This window comes from Nyctereutes procyonoides, unplaced genomic scaffold, assembly GCF_905146905.1.
Source record: "Nyctereutes procyonoides isolate TBG_1078 unplaced genomic scaffold, NYPRO_anot_genome, whole genome shotgun sequence".
Lineage (NCBI taxonomy): Eukaryota > Metazoa > Chordata > Mammalia > Carnivora > Canidae > Nyctereutes > Nyctereutes procyonoides.
In genome coordinates, this window is record NW_026575043.1 from 35,118,927 (window position 1) to 35,138,954 (window position 20,028).

A 20,028-nucleotide genomic window follows, 5' to 3' on the forward strand; every position below is an offset into this window, starting at 1 on the left:
TTAAACTAAGCCACTGAGGTGACCTTGTTTTTCTCTTTTTTAATTTAACAGGGGTCTGGGAGGAGGGGAGACAGGTTTCTGTTTCATCTGTTTCTATTTCATCTTGTGATGTACATACAGAAGAATTAAGACCTTGGGTGAGGATTCTTACCAGGTTATGCTGTTTTTGGCATATTTTTGCTGGCAGTTGAGACCCAAGGCCACATCTTGAGTGTGTCATAGGACTATCTGATGGTTTTAACTTCTGTCACCGGCCTTAGTTGAAGCAAGTTGTTTCCTCCGTGAACTTGTGCCTGAGATATTTGAACCCTGGCAACAGGAGGGAAGCAGGTTTGAACTTGGAACTGACAGGGCTGTATTTTTGCAGTTATTCTCTGTGTTGAGTTATATATTGTCCACATGGGTATATAGTAGAAAAGCAGAAGTGTTCATTTGGTATTTCAGAAGCGTAGGTCTCAAAACCTTGATAGAATGGAGACAAAGATGGCAGTCCTGGGGCTTGCCTAAACTAGTAAATCTTTAGCCTCAGTAAGTTTCTTAATAAGCTCCATGACCCTGGCTCCAGCTGGGAAGGAAAAAAATCAATGTAAAGAATGTACAACATAATGGAAATACCATTCAAAATTTTATATTTTCAGGCTGTCTGATGTTAGAAATCCTCTTCTGGTAAGCAAATGTTACTGGACTTACCTACCCCTGATTTTTTACCACTATTCTTTTTTTTTTTTTTTAAGATTTTATTTATTTATTCATGAGAGACTCACAGAGAGAGGCAGAGACATAGGCAGGGAGCCTAATGTGGGACTCGATCCCAGGAACCCGGAATCATGCCCTGTGCCAAAGGCAGACCGTTAACCACTGAGCCATCCAGGTGTCCCTTGACCGTGATTCTAAACCTGTTTTGATGTAAAGAAGGAAAGTGATATGCATTCAGACCACTTGGAGCACTAAAGAAGCTCTAGTCTGTCTTGCCCTTTATTTGGAGAGGTTACAAGCTCATCTGAACCCTAATGCTGTATTTGGACAAGTTATACAATCCTAGAAACACAAATTAGAATCACTCACATTTTGTCCTTTATTTGCAAATAACAAATGTTGGGAAGCAAGCATGCCCCTGCCTGACCTGACTCAATTTCCCTGTTGGACTCAAGGCTGTCCTGTGCCCTCCACTCCCACCCCACCAAGCTCTCCCTGTGAGGCTTGTGCTGGGAAAGCAGAAAACCTGGCATGCTGGGTGCCCCTGGTGGAGCAAGAGGCAGCTGCCCTGAGCAGTACACACCCTTCCCCCCGACCACCACCACCACTTACCACCACCACCACCCCCAGCGCACAAGGATTCCCAGCATGGGAAGATGGCCAAGGAGAGGCTTCTGGTGGCCATGCTGTATGGTGGGAGGAGGCTCAGGTCCAGTGGACCTGGAGGGCTCACATCTCCTATTTTCTACTTCTGCTGTAAAGCAAGTGTCATGATACTTCTGAGCCTGCCTTCCCATCTGTAAGACATTTTCCTTTACATCAGTTTTTTTAGTACCAAGTCAACCATGTTGACTCCTCCTTGCTTCATGTCTCCTTCCATGCACTCCCTGTCTTTGGCGGCCAGAGCTGTTCTGAAGTCTTGGTGAGGACACCTGAAGAGAGCAGAGCTCAGACAGCAACGTGTGGTGCAGACAGCACCCTTTCCAAGACTGCAGGATGGGCTGGGGGCTGGGATGCACACTTAGACTTTTCCTTTTTTTTTTTCTTCAAGATTTTATTTATTTATTCATGAGAGACACAGACATAAGCAGAAGGAGAAGCAGGCCTCCCGCAGGGAGCCGCATGCGGGACTTGATCCCAGAACTTCAGGATCATGCCCTGAACCAAGGCAGATGCTCAACCACTGAGCCACCGAGGTGTCCCAGACTCAGACTTTTCCATTCCCAATCACAGGATGTAAGTGTGCCCAACGCCAGTTGCTAGATGGAAGAGAAGGCAGGCTGAGGGCATGACCTCTCACTAAAGGAGGACAAGTTCATCTGCTGTTTGGCTCACTGCTCTATTCCCCATACCTACAAGAGTGCCTGGCACACTGAGATTGAAGGGGAGAGGGATGGAGAGGGAAAGTTGCTTTGGGCTGTCTACATCCTGAAACTGGTTCTTGGGGCTGGCTGCACATTTATCAGCTCAGATATGCCACCTGGCCCTAAGGGGAAGTACTGTCTGTGGGTTGCAGAAGGAAATTCTATGTTGTCAGAGGTGTTCCTAAGGGGTCTGTAGGGGTACTGCTCCAATGAGCTCCGTCTCTTCTTCATTTGCACCTATTTCCTGCTTCTCCTGGCCCCCAGGACACTTGGAAGTCCTTGGTCTGTGCCAGTGAGTTCCCATGGTGGCACTGAACAAATGAGTGATGAGGACATGAGTGTGGGCGTTTGGCTGTGAAGAGAAATAATGGAAAAGGGAAAGGTTCAGAATTGCCATCTGAGCCACCAGAGAAGCCGGTACAGCGCTAAGTGGCTTCCCCATCACCATTTTGGTGACTTCCCTGAACTGTTTGGCCTGTTGCCCCATACCTCCTCCATAGTCAGCCAGCATCCAGGCCCCAGCAGCACACTCTGTTACCTTTTCTTTCTCTCCCGTCCTGTGCCCCAGATTTATCTTTCTCTGAATAGTTTGGCCTGTTCTGTACCAGGTGCTGCTGTGCTTAGCTCTGGGGCAGAGGCCAAGACACAAAGTGGAATCACAGGTCTTGCTTGTCAGAGCAGACAGAGGGAGACATGAAATTCAGGTGTAGGGAAACATGTGCTCACCACACCCAAACTTGTCCTCAAGCTTGTCTCAGACGTGTCTGCCTTTGGCCTTTGCCCAAGCCATGCCCTCTGCTGGGAATCCCCCGTCCTTATTTCTAGTCTGCCATCCTTAAGCCCAGTATGGGTCTCCTCACCCCTCTGCCTGCCTCCCAGGGAGTGGGGTGGAAGTGACAGTGCTCAGGATGTGTGGATGGGACACCCAGTCCTGGAGAACTGATGTCGCCCTGAAGAGAGTGGCTGCAGCACACAGGTGGCAGCAGTGAGGTCGTTGTGTTGGTAGTAAGGTCGCACCAAAGGCCTTGAACGTTCTTCTCCTTTAAGGTCTTGCCTTGAGTTGAGCTTCTCTCAGGCACTGGGAGCACAATTTATATCTTAGATTAGTTTGTAATCTGATGGCCTCTGAGCCCCATCACACGTCTATGGAGGGGCAATGGAAATGCCATATGTATTGGGGAAGGACCCAGAGCTACTAGGGCTTGTGACTTGCCCAGGATCTCGGAAGGAAATGAGGAGCACACAGATTTTTGTACAAGTTGCTCTGTGCAGTCCTTGGAGGATAATGACAAAATGCAGACGACCTAAACTTCAAACCATAGGGGATTATGGTAATTAAATCCATTCACAGAATTCCGTGCAGCCATTAAAAATGATGTTCTTAAGAGCATGTAAGAATATGGAAAGCTGTTTATAGTCAAGCTTACAAAGCAAAACATAAAATAGAGTGATGTGATCCCAGTATTTTTAGGGATATGTATAGAAAAAAAGACTGGAAGGGACCCTAGCAGAGTAAAGGTTTATGTTTTGGCATTTCAGATTTTTGTGTTTCTCAGTTATTTCACATGGATTTGTTATTTTACAATGAGGAGAAATACAGATTATTTATAAAATAAAAACAGTGTCAGAGTCTGCAGCGTGAGCAGGATCAGATAGTTGGCGAAGCTTCAGTCAAGTGGAGCACCATGGAGTCAGAGAAGATGGGTCTGTGGGAGGCCACATGCCACGCCCATGTGCCCCACGTCCTTTGCCTCAGGCCTGCCAGAGGTGGCCATCTGGAACCAGAGGAGACCTTGTTCTGCGTGTAGCTGTGCAGACCAAGTTCGCCACTGTCTGTCCTGACCTTGAGTCAGGTGTCCTCTCTGGGCACCAAGATGCTTCCATGCAGGCCGAGTAGGAAGGAAGGTGGTTCTGGTGGGACATTGCCTCTGGCTGTCTCCCATTCTGTGACTTGAATGCCTTACCTCACGTCTCTGCATCACTCCTCACCTTCAAGAGGGAGGGGAGTGGTGCTCTCAGGGTTGGAGAACTCCACAGAGAGACTGTGGAAGCACCAGCCTATGAATCGCTTTTGGATTGTGATCCGTAAAACTAGAAGTCTTCCTCATTTTCAGTTTCCTGTTCACGCTTCCAACTGCCTTTGAGGCTGGCTGCACACCAGGGCCTGTGCCAGGCGCCGGGGAGCCAGGCAGGCATGTCAGAAGGCCCTGGCCTTGAGGCAGTGAGAAGAACCCACAGGCAGGCACACAGATAGCAACTCAGGCCCAGTGCAAATAGCACAAAGGAGGGTATTTCACAGTCGGTCCCCCTTCACACCCACAGGAGGCTCCCCAGCAGTTGGGGTGGAAGGAACGGCCTGGCCTCTGGAGAGACACTTCCTCCCAGCACCCCCACCTTGAAACCAGGGCTCCTGAGGGATTTCCGGCAGGAATGACTAGCTCTGTGCTGTGCTAGCAGCCTTTTAGAAAATACAATGGAGAGACCTCATTTTGTAATAATAATAACAACAAAATGAAGAATAATTTCAGTAAGAAGCACATGTGACCCATTGGTCTTGAGCAGCAAGGTGTCCTAGGCTTTAAAGAATTCTTGAATAACTGGAAAATGTGCTGCCTTCCCCTCGACCTGGTTTTCCTAGCCCTGAGTAGGCTGACTCTGCTGGGCTTTAATTTGGCACTGGCCACAGAGAGCCCCTGGTGGTGTGATGCCTCACCACTGCGTGCATGGTGCTGACAGCCTGTTTCTCTTCTTGCTTTCAGAAGTGACTGGGGAATCGCGTCCTTACCATGGGAAGGAGGCTGTGGATCCGCGGCCGGGGCGGGCCCGAGGCAGCGACCCCAAGCACTTCCATGCAGTGAATGTGGCGCAGCCCGTGCGCTTTAGCAGTAAGTTGCAGACCTGCTCTCTCCAGGACCTAAACCTTGTGGCCCTGTGTGGCCCCATGTAGCCCCTGGCTATCCCAGGGCCACTCAGCTGGACAAGGAGTGTGCCTCCTAAAATGGCCCTTCTGGGCTGTCAGGGGCCACTGACCTCTTTTGATGACTGAGGTTGCAAGGCGACCCTTCCAGGGTCACCCCAGGGCCGAGTGGTGAAGCCATGATGTGAACCCAGGCTCTGGAACCAGGCTGCTTGCTGCCACAAATCAGCTGCTTTTTGTGGTCAGACTGTTCTCAACCTTTGGTAGATAGAGAAATAGGCTCTGAGGGATTAGGTCCAGCTGATGGGAGGGAAGGCTCTGCCCTGTCATTAAACTGTTTTTGAAGAGACTAGTTCTTGGATAAACTCCCTATGACATTAAGATTTTTAAAGGAGCATTACAAGATTAAAGAAGGTTGAAAGAAAAGCCACACCAGCCCCCTCCCCCCCCAATAGACAGGGATAATGACAGACATGGGTACAACACGCCGGGACAGGAGGAACTGATAGGTGACATGTCAGCTGTGGGGCCAAGGAGCTGGTTGGCTATGTCAGTACTTGCCCCTCCCCAGACACTCAGCACCGGGGAACACCTCAGAGCTCAGACCCTGTGTGGCAGCTTGGTCGCCTGACAGGGACTGAACGAACTGGGGAGCAGTGCCCTGGTGCTGTGCTCGCTCTTGATCCATAAAAGCTGTGAAATACAAGGATTCTCGTGGCTGAAGGGATACTGGGCAAGCTTGGCAAATGAAGAAACCAAGGCTCTGAGCGGTCAGCACACCCAAGGTCATGCAGCCTATGGGGCACCGCCAGGACTCAGCCCCATGGAGCCCCGACTCACACTCACACTCACCCTTTTCATTGCTTACCTATTTTTTTTGAATAGTTCATACTTCTGCCAAGGTAGTAACTCCACAAATTTCATATGATTAAAAAAAGATGAGCCAATAAAAAGTAATGTTCCCTCCTTCCATTGCCCCCACACACACACACCAGCTGCCATCCCTAGAGAGGTTTCCTCTGGACCCATCCCAAGGTGGTGGGTGAGGAGCCCTGGGTGGGAGCCTGCCCTATTGCTTGCCAGCTGAGGTGCTTAGCCTCTGCATGCCTCCGTGTCTCCACCTGTAACCTGGAAACAAGGCAGGACCCACCTGGAGGGGGTGGGCAGGTGGAACACATTGTGCGTGGGGGTTTAGGAGCCGTAGTAAGGGCTCCCCTGGTGATCCCCTGCCCTTCAAGCTCATGCCACAGCCTCAGCAGGCATGTGTTGTGTGCCCCGTGTACCTTCCAAGCAGGGGTAATCACAGTGCTTGCTCCTGGCCGACAGTGAAGAGCCTTCCTGCGTGCTGTGCTGCTCAGTCTGTGAGTGGGTTGTCCCCCGTGGGCAGGTGGCAGGGGACAGCCCTGTCCTCACTGCAGTGCTGCTGTGGCATGCCTCCTGGGCTCCAGGCCAGAGCTGCCATTTACTTCTTGTAATCTCTGTGTCTTTGTTAATCAGTTACACACACAGTCTCTAATAAAAACATGAACATCTATCTTTCAGAAGTTTTACTAATTCCATAGGACGTAGATGCATTAAAAAGTTGCATTTTGGTAATGACTGCCTTTGTTAAAAATTATTATTCTTCAGCGTGTGCTTAGCAGGTGGGGAGCCAGCATTTGAAAGTTAATAGATCCAGTGGAACAGGCCCTAGATCTTACCTAAGGCCAGCCATACAGAACGGCAGGAGGCCGCCTGGCCCCAGGAGTGGGTCCACCTGGTGAGGAGACATCTGGGCTGGCCTGCCTCAGCGAGATGTAGGTTCCAACTGGCTACTCTGCTGTTGCCTGCTGTAGAACCACCTGGGCCTCGCCTTCTTGTCTTGGGAGGCAGGGGCTGGCCTTTTTATCCCAGTGGCACTTCCGGCTCTGATCCTCTGAATTTCTCTTTTAGGGGAATACTGGCCAGTGCCCATTTGAAGGGAAAAGGAGGGCCAAGGAGCGGGCTCAGGAAGCAGTGGGCTTGCTGGTGGAGTGGGCAGAGAGCCAGATTTGGGGGCAGTGTGGGCAGGGAGTCTTTCTGCTCGTTCCTGGCATGGGGAGTTCTGCTGTCTTGTCAACCAGACTTCATCCGAGAATGAAGTCCACTTCACGAAATACATTTTGCAGCCAGTCTTTAGTGTGCCAAGTAAATCAAAGGCCTTACAGAAATGAGATGAGTCCCTGAATGTGCCCGTGCCTTGGGCTACATCTGTGTCTTAGAGAATCTTGTATTTCACAGCATGTATGGTCTTATAGGCAGAGCTTGTCTCCTGAGCCTCAGTTTCTCCATTTTTCTGGGGCTATTTCTGGCCTCAGGTGGAGCATGTCTAATCGTATTTTGGAGTGAGGATCCTAATTTAGGGGACAACTCCCCTCCCGCCCTTCATGTTTCCTAGGGAAGTGCCCAACAGGATGGCACCACTATGAAGGCACAGCCAGCTGCTACCGGGTCTACCTGAGTGGAGAGAACTACTGGGATGCCGCACAGACCTGCCAGCGTGTGAATGGCTCCCTTGCCACCTTCTCCACTGACCAGGAGCTGCGCTTCGTCCTGGCCCAGGAATGGGACCAGCCGGAGCGGAGCTTCGCTTGGCAGGACCAGCACAAGTGAGTCCTGCGGTGGGGACCCAGGGCTTGAGGTCAGGCTGCCACCCAGTGAGCAGGATACCTACCAAGGACGTGGCTTCTGGCCTCCCATGACACCCCTCAGGCTTAGCTGACCGGCCCTCAGAGGAAGGGCAGCCCCATCCACTGGAAACAGATAGGGATCTGGGCTTTAGATCAGGCATCAGTATGATGTCAGGGGCTCTTAGAGGGCCAGGGATGGGCTGCCATGTTGTCACTTCAAGCAGTTACCTTCATTGGCTCCCGAGGGGCTGATTGAAGGGGCTTCCTAGGCCCGGCATGAGGGCCATATAAGTGGGTGGAGGGTTCCTTCTAAGAAAGAGGGCTCTGTCAGGCTGATAGATGAGAAGACAGGCCCAGAGTAGGTGAACACATGACCTTGGGCACGTATTAGCTAGGGTATGCTTAGGTTCCAACTCAGGCAGTCTGGCTCCAGAGCCTGACTCTTGACCCCAAGGCTCTGTGACATTGTGGAGAATATGTCAAAATTGCAGCCAGCTGCCAGCATCTCCAAGCCCAGAGCTTAGAGGGTTTTGTTGGAGGGCAGGTGTGTGCTGAGGACTGTAGTGGTCCTCTTCTGGAGGGAGCATACTGCTTCTTCCACACTGCTGGGGAGTGGAGGAGTGGATTGTAGCGTTGCCAGATCGCCAGTGCACTCTCTCAGGGATGCTACACTGCTATAGGAGCACGATGACTGTAGCAGGTGGAGAGCAAGCCTTCATTTCAATACCCTAGCTGGATTTGGGTTCCACCATTATGCCCTGTGATGTTGGCAAATCACAATCACCTTGCTGTTTTTCCTTCTACAGCTGCAAAGTGAGAAAAAAACTTCTAGATCATGGGGTGATTATGAATCCATGGAGAAGTGAGAGGGCTCAGCCCACTGGGTAGGAAAGTACCCATCTCCCCAGGGTGGGCATGTGCATGGCAGCAGGCTGAAGGGAGAAGAGTGGCATTGAGCCAGAACTCCTACGGTGGCACTGGGCCTGCTGACGGGCAGCTCCAGGATTGCAGCTGGAAGGCTGGGGTGAGAGGCACACACCCAGCAGGTGGTTGTGGCAGTCGGCCAGGTCCATGGCCCTCTTGGTGCTGTGACGTGTGTGCTCAGGAGCACACTGCAGGTCTGGGGCGAGCTGGCTCTAAGTGGAGACCAAGCAGGAGACCACGAACGTCATTTTACCCAACACTGCAGTGTAGACTCATGCGGGTTTGTGTTTTATTGAGATGTAATTCACACACCATAAAGTTTACCCCTTTAGAGCAGACCATTCTTTGGTTCTAGTATATTCACAGAGTTGTATTCATGGGGCTGTGTGTACCAGGAATACCAAGAATAAGATTGGTCTTATATAGAATGTGAAAACTTTATTGGATCAGCCAATGAGAATGGAATTGGAATTGACAGGAGTTACCCAAGATTCAACTTCTTCTGATCTGTGGATTTATTGTTTACTAACTTTATATGTACTTTATTAAATTTTAGTATCGAAACTTAAATCATTAATGCTTTACAAGCTTGGTATTTGAAAGGTCATTATAACTCTAAGATACCCACACTCACACCCAGTCCACGGTTGTCTCCTTGCTGTGCTGAGGCCTGCTGCCTTTCCGCCCTCTTGCAGGCTGTGGGTTGGCTACCAGTATGTCATCGCCAGCCGGAACCACTCCCTAGAAGGTCGCTGGGAGGTAGCGTTCAAGGGTAAGTCTTTTTGGTCTTTCAGAAGAATTGTTGAGTGTGCAGTTGGGATGGGGGGGCATCATCCTGACTAGGGAGATATTGCTGGGGGTTCCCCACCCCTTCACCCTCTCCCCAGTGGTGCTTGGTGCAGGGCTCATGGAGAGGAGCAGGCCCCAGATTGTGGAGGGCACCATGATGATGGGCAGACACCCCAAGGCCCTTCTTTCACGCTCTTTGTGGGGCTGGAGCCTTCTCTGGAACCTGTGTTTCTTTCTCACTTGGCAAATACCTAGACTGTCCATTTTCCCTTTAAGTGAAGGCCTTTAATTGGGGTATAAAAATAATGAATATAAGGAGTGTGCAGCTGACATGGGCGAGAGGGAGGGATAAGCCTTCTAGGATAGTGACATCAAGAAGTAGAATCCAAACTGGAAGGAAAGCTATCAGGCAGATGGAATTAAAATAGATAGTAAGTGTGCATGTGTTGTGTGTGCGTGTATGTTTCTTTAAGGATTTTATGCTGACTTGTTTGTAAGCACCAACATAATGTAAAGGAAGCAAGCATGCTGGTGTTGGCAGCTGAGTCATGCCATTACCCCCTCCTCCCCTGTCCCTCCCCTCCTGCCCTATTACTCTGGCACTGGCAGGTTTCACCCAGGCCCTGGCTATGGCCTCTCCACTTGGCTGCCTGAGCTGTGATTACCCTGTCCTGGCCCCTTGTCAGGCCTTGCTTTGGGGCTGCTCTTTGGGCCTGTGGTTTGAGCTTGGGTCCTATTCTTTTTTCCCAAACATGTCCCAGTCCCACTGTGGATGTCTTAAGTGTCTCTGAGAAGGACACGTGAGGAGTGGTGGTCCCAGGACTCTCCAGACATGTTGCTCTGTCCAGCTACCTCACTGTGGAGAATGAAGGGGCATTGACCTCAGAGCCCACCTGTTTCCCAGCCTGAGTGGCCTCGTGGCAGGTGACTGGCTGTGTCTTTACATACTGTGGTGAAATTACAGACATGATTGGTATTCAGAAGCCCCAGGTAGCTGGCTTCCCTGGAGAGAGGCAGGGTCTCACAGGGTAGGGGTGCTAAGCCTGGCAGCTGGAAAGGGGCAGGGAGCAGAGATGGTGACTACAGAGGCCCCAACAGAGGCCACACCTACCATCCTTTGCTCCTACTTGGGAAGTCACCCCATTCTTGTATCTTCCAAATATCCTACTGAAAGCATGCCTCATATTTGTATTCCTAAAGTTTGTGAGTGTAATATGTAGATTTTTCTCCAGAGTAGAAAACAAGTAAGTAGCTTATGGGTTTCCAGGCCTGGGAGTCACCGTGTATCTTGCAGAGGATAAATCTAGTAGTTCCTCATTGTCTTAATCACAACCATTGATGGCTAATCCTAGGCCAAGGCCCATTGCCCCTGACCCCAGCAGACGGCATTGGCCTACAGAATAGTATAGACACTCTTCGATCCGGTTATCTTCCTGACACCGATAGTTAAAAAGAGAAGATGCAGGTCTGCGTTGCATGATAGTGTGTTCTGAGCTGGGGGACATGGGACCCTCATCTGGCATGAGAATGGCAAAGGCCCCAGGTAGGCTTCAGTGGCCACACTTGTTTTCTCCTTGGCTCCACTGGGGCATTTAGAGAGTAAACCTGAAATCTAAAAAAACTAAGTATGTCAACACTGGCAGCAATGGCTCAGTGTGCAAGGGACCTGAGGCAAGAGTGAGGCGCCCACACAGATGGTGCTGTGGCCCTAACGTCCATCAGCTCTGTGTGGCTGCAGCATGTTGTTGGCTGCTCGTGCCTGGGTAAGTGGACTTGGCAGTTCTGTTCTGGATTTAAGTAGTAGCCACAAAATGAATGCGTGGCTAAAAAGGATTCCTCTACTACAAGATAACTGGCCCGGATACCTGACACGGCTCAACATCATTTGTTCTGGGGTGTTTTTGTTTTTGTTTTTGTTTTGAGAGGAAGAGAGTGGGATATGGGAGGGGCAGAGGGAAAGGAAGAGACCAAATCTCAAGCAGGCTCCACACCCAGCACAGAGCCGGTTGTGGGGCTTGATCCCATGACCTTGGGACATGACCTGAGCCAAAATCGAAAGTCAGACACTTAACGACAGAGCCACCCAGGTGCCCCTGTTTTGGGTTCAAAGAAATTAAAAGAAAAAACATAAGCCCAAATGTAGCACACGAATTCTGATGCATCCTGGATTGGGAGGGGGAGAGTTATAAAAATTTGGGGACACAGTTAGGGAAGCTGAATCTGGATTTGCAGTGGAGGTTGACTCCAGGATTTTCAGAGGTGTGACTGTAGTGTTGTGCTGTGGACAAACATGTAGAGTGAGCTGCTGCGACGCAGGACAGAACTTCGCAGGGGTTCATTATATTCTTCCGTCTGCCTTTGTATCTGGTTGAAAGTGTCTATACCGAAAGCACCTTCTGCTGAGAGACTGCAGCGCGAGAGAATGCTGTCAACACAGCCCCAGCAAACGAGACGGTAGCAGAGCTCCCACTGCTACTCGCAGAGGAGAGAGAGGAACGTGCTCCCTTAGTCAAAACTGAGGATCTGGCTGGGCCTGAGAAGTGGGTCCAGAGGTGATGCATCCCAAAGGCAGTAGGAGGTAGATTTGTCTTTGGTCATTAATGATGAATTCGCCCCAAAGAAAAAATCGTGCCTAAAATATGAGCGAATGGCGGTAAGAAGCCACTGTGGGAAGATATTTATTATTTTACATCTTGCCCAACATTTTCCTCTGTGTTTTATAATATGTGTTGTTATAACACACGTGTTGTCATAACATCGGCACAGTGGCACCTGCATATACGGATGATATATCCACACTTCTTACCTTTGTGTGCTGGCACCCCCACTCCCCAGGTGCACTTTAAGTTTGGAGCTCCACTTGTAAGAGGGGCCTCCTCCCATGGCCTCTCCCCCAAGAGGGATGCCTTGCCTCTGGTTTCTGTCCATACAGCATGTCAGCTCCACTCCAGGGTACCAAGACCCTGACGTTCAGGCAGCACCCAGGGCCTGGTGTGCCCTGGAAGGCTGAGAACTGCTGCTGCAGTTTATAACATTGGTGACCAAAATTTGAAAGCAGATCCATGTTGTCTAAAGGGAATCATCTGTTTTCCTCCAAGCCGTTGCCCAGGGCTCTAGCATCATTGCTGTTAACAGTATCATTTCAGTTTCTGGTTATTATATGTGATACGTATTTTAAAATATAAAAATGGAAGCATACTATGTGTTTGATGTGCCCACGTTGTATAACTTGCTTATTTTTAACAGCTGCTCAGGGGCATCTGGGTGGCATACTGGTTGAGTGCCTGCCTTTGGCTCAGGGCGTGATCCCAGTGTCCTGGGATCGAGTTCCTCATCGGGCTCTCCAAAGGGAGTCTGATTCTTCCTCTGCCTATGTCTCTGCCTCTCTCTGTGTCTCTCATGAATAAATAAATAAAATCTTAAAATAATAAAAAAAAAAAAGATGTGTTCAGTCCTGCACCTGGACACCCATCCTCCCCCTATCTCAGCATTCCCATTTCTAGGGGCTCATTCCCATCACAAGTGGGCTGAGGCCATGTGTGCCAGAAAGGAATGCCCTTTATGATCTCTATCTTCTTGGCCTGGTGCTCACACCCAGGGAGTGTGACTCACTTGTGTGCCCTGACCTGTCCTGAGCTAGAATCTTCCATCAGCAGTGAGGAAGTGGCACTTGGGGGAGGGCCAGGGCTCAAGCTGGCCTAGAAGGCACATTGTGGAGACCCTGCCCTCTGAGGTGACTGTCAAGCTGGAGTGGAGTCAGCCAAGGTCAGGCCACAGTTCTGCTGAAGGAAGGCAGCCCTGAGAGTGAGGTCGCTGGTTCTAGCAGAGGAGCATTTGGGAGGATCCACACAGCTTGTTGTGGGCCCCAAGGCAGGCCCATTCTGTGGGGGCTGTAGTACCATACTCCTTCCTGGGTGAGGCAAGACAGAGGCAGACAGCCTGCTGTGGGGAGGCAGATGGCACACTGGTAGAAAGTGAGTGAAGGTCAGCCTGCTGTAGGATGGGCATGGGGGGTGTGGTTCTTCCAAGCTGAGGGAGCAGGGGGACAGAGACACAGGAGGAGATGGCAGAGGAAGTTTGGTATTGTTGGCCATGTGTGCCACGCTAAGGGCAGCTTGTGTGCAGATGGAGTCGGGGTGTCTGGGAACAGTTGCTGCCACTCCAGCAGGTTGAAGGCCTGCCCTACTGCACAGGCAGCAGTGGAGAGGTACCCTAGAGGACGGTCTGCTGGTACGATGACATGATCTCCTGCCCTTTCAGACTTGCCTAGAATCTTATCACTTGTCATCAGGTCACAGCCATCAGATCTAATGTCATCCACCTAAATTACCGACACCTCCAACCTGGTCTTCTTGCTGCCAACCCCACCCACCCCTGTCTCCTCACACAGTTGTCTGAGGTTCCTCTACTCCTCCCCCTTCTGCCCTTGTGGCTCCTTCTCTCAAGAAAGCCTGGTCCTCACAGTCCTGCGGCAGCCTTTCCCTCTGCCCTCCCTCCCGACACCCTGCAGCCCTCCTCTCTAGCCACATGCCACCTTTGCTGCTGCTGTAAGCCCTCCCTGGGATGCTCCTTCCCAAGCTCAGGTCACTCTGGTGCAGGAGAAGGTACCACAGGCGGCCTGGCCCTGGCTGGCACCTGGGAGGGCTCAGGGATTGGGTGGAGCAGAGCCTACTGTGTCGGGTCGTCTGGACTGCACGAACTGTGGGATTTATGGTGAACACCTGTTTCCCCTGGTGAGTCTGGAGTCGAGGTGCCCAGGGACTCCTCCAGGCAGGAACGCCACACCCATGTTGCTGCAGTTTGTTGCTGGCAAAGGCCCGCACCCTCCTGTCAGGTGGGAGAGTGCTCAGGAAGTCTGGCCTGGATGCCCCCAGACTTGCCTGAGCTGTCCCCTCTCTTGTTGCTGGTGTATCGTGCTGTGTTGCTGTAATAAATCTTAGCTGTGACTGCGGCTAGAAGCCAGGTCCCTTGAGTGCTTCTAGCAAAGCCGTGAGCTTGTGCGTGGCGTGGGACTCCCACCACAAGCCTTGTCACCCCTCCTGTCCACTCTCTGCTCCTGTGGCACTACTCCGAGACCTGCCTTCCATCTCCATGCTCCAGCTTCCTTTTTACCTGTAGTAGTTGTGACCTTCCAACATCACGAATACCTCACTCATTAGGTCTAGTAGTCCTCTGTTTCTGGCCTTTATACCCCTGCCCTGTTGTGAGCTCTGCAAGGCAAGGATCTCTGCCTGCTGCTGTTGCCCCGTGTACCCCGAGGGCACGTTTATAGGATGGGGCCTGTGAGCATTTGTTAAGTCAGTGGGGATGATGATCAGGAGGCCATGCTAGATGCCTGGGGCTGCCCTCACAGAGTACCATGAACTTCTGGCTTAACACAAATTTACTTTCTCACAGTTCTGGAGACAATTCCAAAATCAAGGTGTTAGCAGGAGAGTTCTTTCTTGCTCCTTTGCCAGTGCAGAGTGGCTCCTGGCATTCCTTGACTTATGACAGCCACACTCCAGGCTCTGCTCCATCTGCCTGTGGTCATTTCCCATGTTTTTATCCTCTGTGTCTTCTCCCTTTGCAAGGACACACCCCAAGTACTGAATGATTTTACCTCGAGAGCCGAATAAGGTCATATTCTGAGGTTCCAGGTGGCCATGAATTTTGGGGGGATGCTTCTCAACCCACAGCAGATGCTAATTGAAGATCACACTGAGTGTGTTGGGGATTAGCTGCATTTATCTCCTAGCAGAGAGAGGATGGAGCATTTTTATGAAACTGGAGTATAAAGTACCATAGAAAGGGCACATAAAATGAAGGCTTGAAAGAAACTAAGTTTGGCAAAGAGGAACCAGTCTTCTTAGTCATTGGTTTCAAGAAACTACTGTAGCCCACATGACCTCAGGGTAAACAGGGCTTCTGACCAGCACAGAGTGAGAAGGCCCAGGTGTTCCTCTGGGCACATAGTGGGTGGGAGGAGCTCCCTCCACTTGGCCTTCCCTGTGCCCCCTGTCTGTGTGTGGCTTGGTGGGGCCTGAGCCACCCTCGCTCCCACCCTCCACTCTCAGTTTGGCTCAGGCAGGTTCCAGGTGCTGTGAGCAGAATGGGGTGGGAACCAGGTCCTAGGACTCTACCCTGAGAGCATTTGTGGCCTTGGTCAGAACTTTGCAATCATGTGCTGACATTGTACTCTGGGCTGGCAACTAGACTCAAGGCTAGAGCCTTTCTTTCTTTCTTTTTTTTTTTTTTTAAGGTTTATTTATTTTAGAGAAAGAAAGAGAGCATGAGTGGGAGGGGCAGCGGGAGAGGGAGAGAAAATCTCAAGCCCAGTCCATGCTGAGTGCAGAGCCTGATGCGGGGCTCAATCCCAGTACCCTGAGATCAGGACCTGATCTGAAACTAACAAACAGTGCCACCCAGGCGCTCCTGAAGACTTGGTTGTTTTGGGTTTTTTTGTTTGTTTTTATAAAGGATGGGATAAATCTGTTTCGTTTTCAGCACATGAGACAAGAAGCCAAATAGTGAAGAAAACTGTTTTAAGAAGGAAGGCTTCTGGGCAGCCCCAGCGCTAAACCCCAGTTCAGTGGTTTAGCGCTGTCTTCAGCCCAGGGCCTGATCCTGGAGACCCGGGATCGGGTCCCACGTCGGGCTCCCTGCATGGAGCCTGCTTCTCCCTCTGCTTGTGTCTCTGCCTCTCTCTCTGTGTCTCTCATGAATAAATAAATAAAATCTTTCAAAAAAAAAAAAAAAAAGAAGGAAGGCTTCTCCCAGGTAAAGGGGTATCTGAAGAAGAAGAGGGCACACGGGTTATAGGAGACCTCGCTGGGGAGCAGGGGGCTGGATGACACAGTGCTCATGGCAGTGAGCCCACTCTTAGCATTAGAGGCAGGCTCCCCAAATGGTGTGAAAAGACATCCCAAGGACCCTGGCCCCCACCCCTACCCTCCCTCCATGGTCCTCCTGTGAGTCTGACCCAGTAGGGGTGCACTGACATTGACTGTGCCTGTCAGCTGGAGACTGGGCTTCTATCCCACCACGCTTCCCCAGAGTCCCTCTTCCTGACCTTGTCAGGGGGCTGGGAGGCATTGTGCCCAGTGTCTACAGAATGAGGCCCCATCTCCAGACTCGCTGGCTCTTCCAGACTGACCTCCATGCTTAGTATTGGGAGCAAATAGAGTTCAAAAGGCATGCATGACAATACCATGTTGCTGTTAAAGGGTAAACCGCATTGCCATCTTAGTAAAATTAGAAGTGTCTCTGGTGACCCACGTCCAGGTTAGCCTCAAGGAATCTTGTGGCGGTCCAGTGTTGGAGAGTTCTCTGAGGTAGAGAGTGGGCTCTGGGGGCTGGCTGTGCTGTGCCCAGATGTGACCCGAGTCCACCTCCTGTGACAGGAGAAGAGAGGCCCCCTGTCCCTGTACTCCACCACAACCCCCCACTCGGGCTGCTGGGTGCCACATGATTTTTGATTGCCTGGTCCCTGGGTTGGAAGGCAGAGTTTCAGTGAGTGACAGTCTCCCTGGAGTTGGGAGGGGGTTCCAGGGAGCCAGTGCTTTCTAGCTCGCCAGGCCTGATGATCCCCCTGCTAGGTTGAGGGAGCTACGATTCTGTCAGAATTGTGTGCTCCCGACACGTGCAATAGGTGCCTTTCGAGCCCTTCTCTATTTACTAGTTGAGACCCTGTTAAAGGAGAGGACTCCCCTCCCCATTTAATTGTTGTTTATCCATATGAACGCATACATTTTTAAAAAAGATTTTTTTTATTCATGAGAGACACACAGAGAGAGGGAGAGAGGCAGAGACACAGGCAGAGGGAGAAGCAGGACCCATGCAGGGAGCCCGACGCGGGACTCGATCCTGAGTCTCCAGGATCAGGCCCTGGGCTGAAGGCAATGCTAAACCACTGAGCCAACCGGGCTGCCCAAACTCATACATTTTAATTGACTGTGCTGTGGCCCATTACTTTATCCTTCACGCTGCCCAGAGCTGTGCTCCTAGGAACTAGGGGAGGTCATGAATGAATGCAGTGCAGCTAGTATTTGGCGGCCCACAGGCCCTTTGATTGATGGTCCAGTTTGGGGGGCCTTGGTACCCACAAGGACTGCCTAGGATTGGTGTGCTGACATTGTTATTTTTCCCACAGGTTCCTCCGAGGTGTTCCTGCCCCCAGACCCCATCTTTGCCTCAGCCGTGTCGGAAAGTGACAGTGTCTTCTGTGCTCAGCTCCAGTGTTTTCACTTCCCCACCCTCCGACACCACGACCTGCACAGCTGGCATGCAGAGAACTGCTACGAGAAGTCTTCATTTCTCTGTAAAAGAAGTAAGCCACCTTGGCTGTGACTCCTAATGCGCTGTAAGGAAGTGCTTCTCATGAATACGTGGCTGTCTGATTTCTGGACCTTGGTGTCAACCTTGAGTAGACTTGGACCTCACGGTGCACCAAGGCAGACCCCTGCATCATAGTGGGGTGGCAGGAGCTCCTTGCCTGGCTCACAGTCCTCTGAAGGTACGCCACTACTGTGGCAGGAGGGCAAGGATCCCGGCAGCAGTCAGCATCTGTGAACAATCCTTTCTCTTTCCCAGGATAGAGGTGCTAATTCCTGCCCTCTACATCTCGTTGTTGTTAGGAGCTGACATGAGAATGGTGATGGAGGATTTGCCACATCTCCTGGTGTCTTGGAGCCTCCAATTCCCCTGGTCACTTACTTACCCACTCTCTCTTTCGGTCTTTCCAAGACTGCTTACTCTGCATCTGGACCACTCCCCGGCTCCATCCGTGATCTTTCCCTGTCTCTCAGCCCACTCACTCACTCACATTCCGCATTCAGGTCTCTTCCAGTTTCAGGGACTCACAGTGTGTGGTGCTTACTGAGAGCAGGGACAAATCGCACTCAGAGGCAGCATGGGAGGCAGGCTGATGGTCTCAGCATCATTAATCATTAATTTGGACCATCATTCCTTTTCTGATAATTTGTCATTCATCAAGCATTCATAGATGTTTGAGCCTGTTTCTAGACTCCATTCTGACCCTTGGCTGTTGTCAGTCCCATGCTGATACCACATCATCTTCACAGGAACTTTGCATCCTCTCAATGAGTTGTGGGCTTCCCTTGTTCTTGCCCCTTCTGTTGCCAATTCTCAACCTTTTATTCTTCACCTGAATTTTAGAATCCGTTTTCTGAGCTCCATTATTAGAACTCTTACCTGGTTGGATTCTGCTAGATTTTCTATTTAGGCTTTTTTTTTTTTTTTTTGTCTTCTTTCAAATCTTTGATTTTCTATTTCTTTACATTTTTTCCCTTGGTGTTCCTTTACTTGCTAAGGTCTCCAGTGTAGTGTCGACTAGAAGTGCTGGTAGTGAGCCATAGGTTTATCATCCCAGCCTAAAAGAGAAAGCTTTTGGTGTTTCACCATTAAATATGGCACTTTAAAAGTGAGAAAATACCTTTTTGAGGTTAAGGAAGTACCCTTCCATTCTTAGTTTGCTGAGAATTTCTACATTACAAAAATGTAAACACTTTTTCTGCATTTATTGGGATCGTGGCTTTTCTTCTTTACTGATTTATATTATTATTTTGCTTATATGATTTTATTTACCATTTACTTTTTTACATTAGATCTCTGATATTAAATCATCCTCAGGGTTTTTTTTGTATATATGTTGCTGGCTTTGCTTGGATGACATTTAGGATTTTTGAAACTCCTCTAAGAAGTGATCTTGGCCTGTTATGGTGCTTTTCTTTGCTCTCCTTGACTAGTTTTTGCATCACATTTATATTCGATACTTGAAATGAGTTGGGAAGCATTTTGTTTTACCAGTCTCTAAGTCAGTTTGCACTAATTGCAAATGATCTTGTCCTTAAGTATTTGATAGATCATACCATTTAAGACCATCTGGGCTTGGGAGGCCAGGGACTTTGTAACTTGTTATTTAGATATACAGTTGGTACTTGCACAACATGGGTTTACATCCACTTCTTTTTTTTTAAAGATTTATTTGTTTGTTTGTTTATTTATTTATTTATTTATTTATTTATTTATTTATTTATTTATTTATTTATGATAGACACACAGAGAGAATGAGAGAGAGAGGCAGAGACACAGGCAGAGGGAGAAGCAGGCTCCATGCCAGGAGCCCGATGCGGGACTCGATCCCAGGACTCCAGGATCACGCCCTGGGCCAAAGGCAGGTGCCAAACCACTGAGCCACCCAGGGATCCCCCACATCCACTTTTTATATGGATTTTTTCAGTAAATATAGTAAACTATTGTAAATGTATTTTCTTTCCCTTACGGTTTTCTTTCTTTCTTTCTTTCTTTCTTTCTTTCTCTTTCTTTCTTTCTTTCTTTCTTTCTTTCTTTCTTTCAAGATTTTTATTTAATCGTGAGAGACACACAGAGAGAGGCGGAAACATAGGCAGAGAGAGAAACAGGTTCCTCAAGGGGAGCCTGATGTGAGACTCGATCCCGGGAGTCCGGGATCACTCCCTGAACCAAAGGCAGACGCTCAATCGCTGAGCCACCCAGGCGTCCCTCACTGCTTATTTCTTCCAAACCATTTGGGAATAAATTGAGGATATTGTACCCTTGAGGCCTAAATACTTGGTGTGTTTCCTAAGAACCAGGACACACTCTTACATAACCGCTGCACAATTATTAAAATCAGGGCATATAATATGGGTACAGTGCTATACAGTAATCT

The 20,028-nt window shown here is 49.9% G+C and overlaps 1 protein-coding gene across 2 annotated transcripts in view; it reads left to right on the plus strand.

Annotated features, from left to right (window-relative positions):
• The window catches only part of DGCR2 (DiGeorge syndrome critical region gene 2), a 91,226-nt gene that overhangs the window by 49,165 nt on the left and 22,033 nt on the right, over positions 1 to 20,028 (plus strand). For both annotated transcript variants that reach the window (XM_055322497.1, XM_055322498.1), the window contains 4 exons: positions 4,820 to 4,945; positions 7,394 to 7,604; positions 9,245 to 9,321; positions 17,470 to 17,646. In XM_055322497.1, coding sequence (XP_055178472.1) covers positions 4,820 to 4,945; positions 7,394 to 7,604; positions 9,245 to 9,321; positions 17,470 to 17,646 — 591 coding nt within the window. The remainder of the gene's footprint in view (positions 1 to 4,819; positions 4,946 to 7,393; positions 7,605 to 9,244; positions 9,322 to 17,469; positions 17,647 to 20,028) is intronic.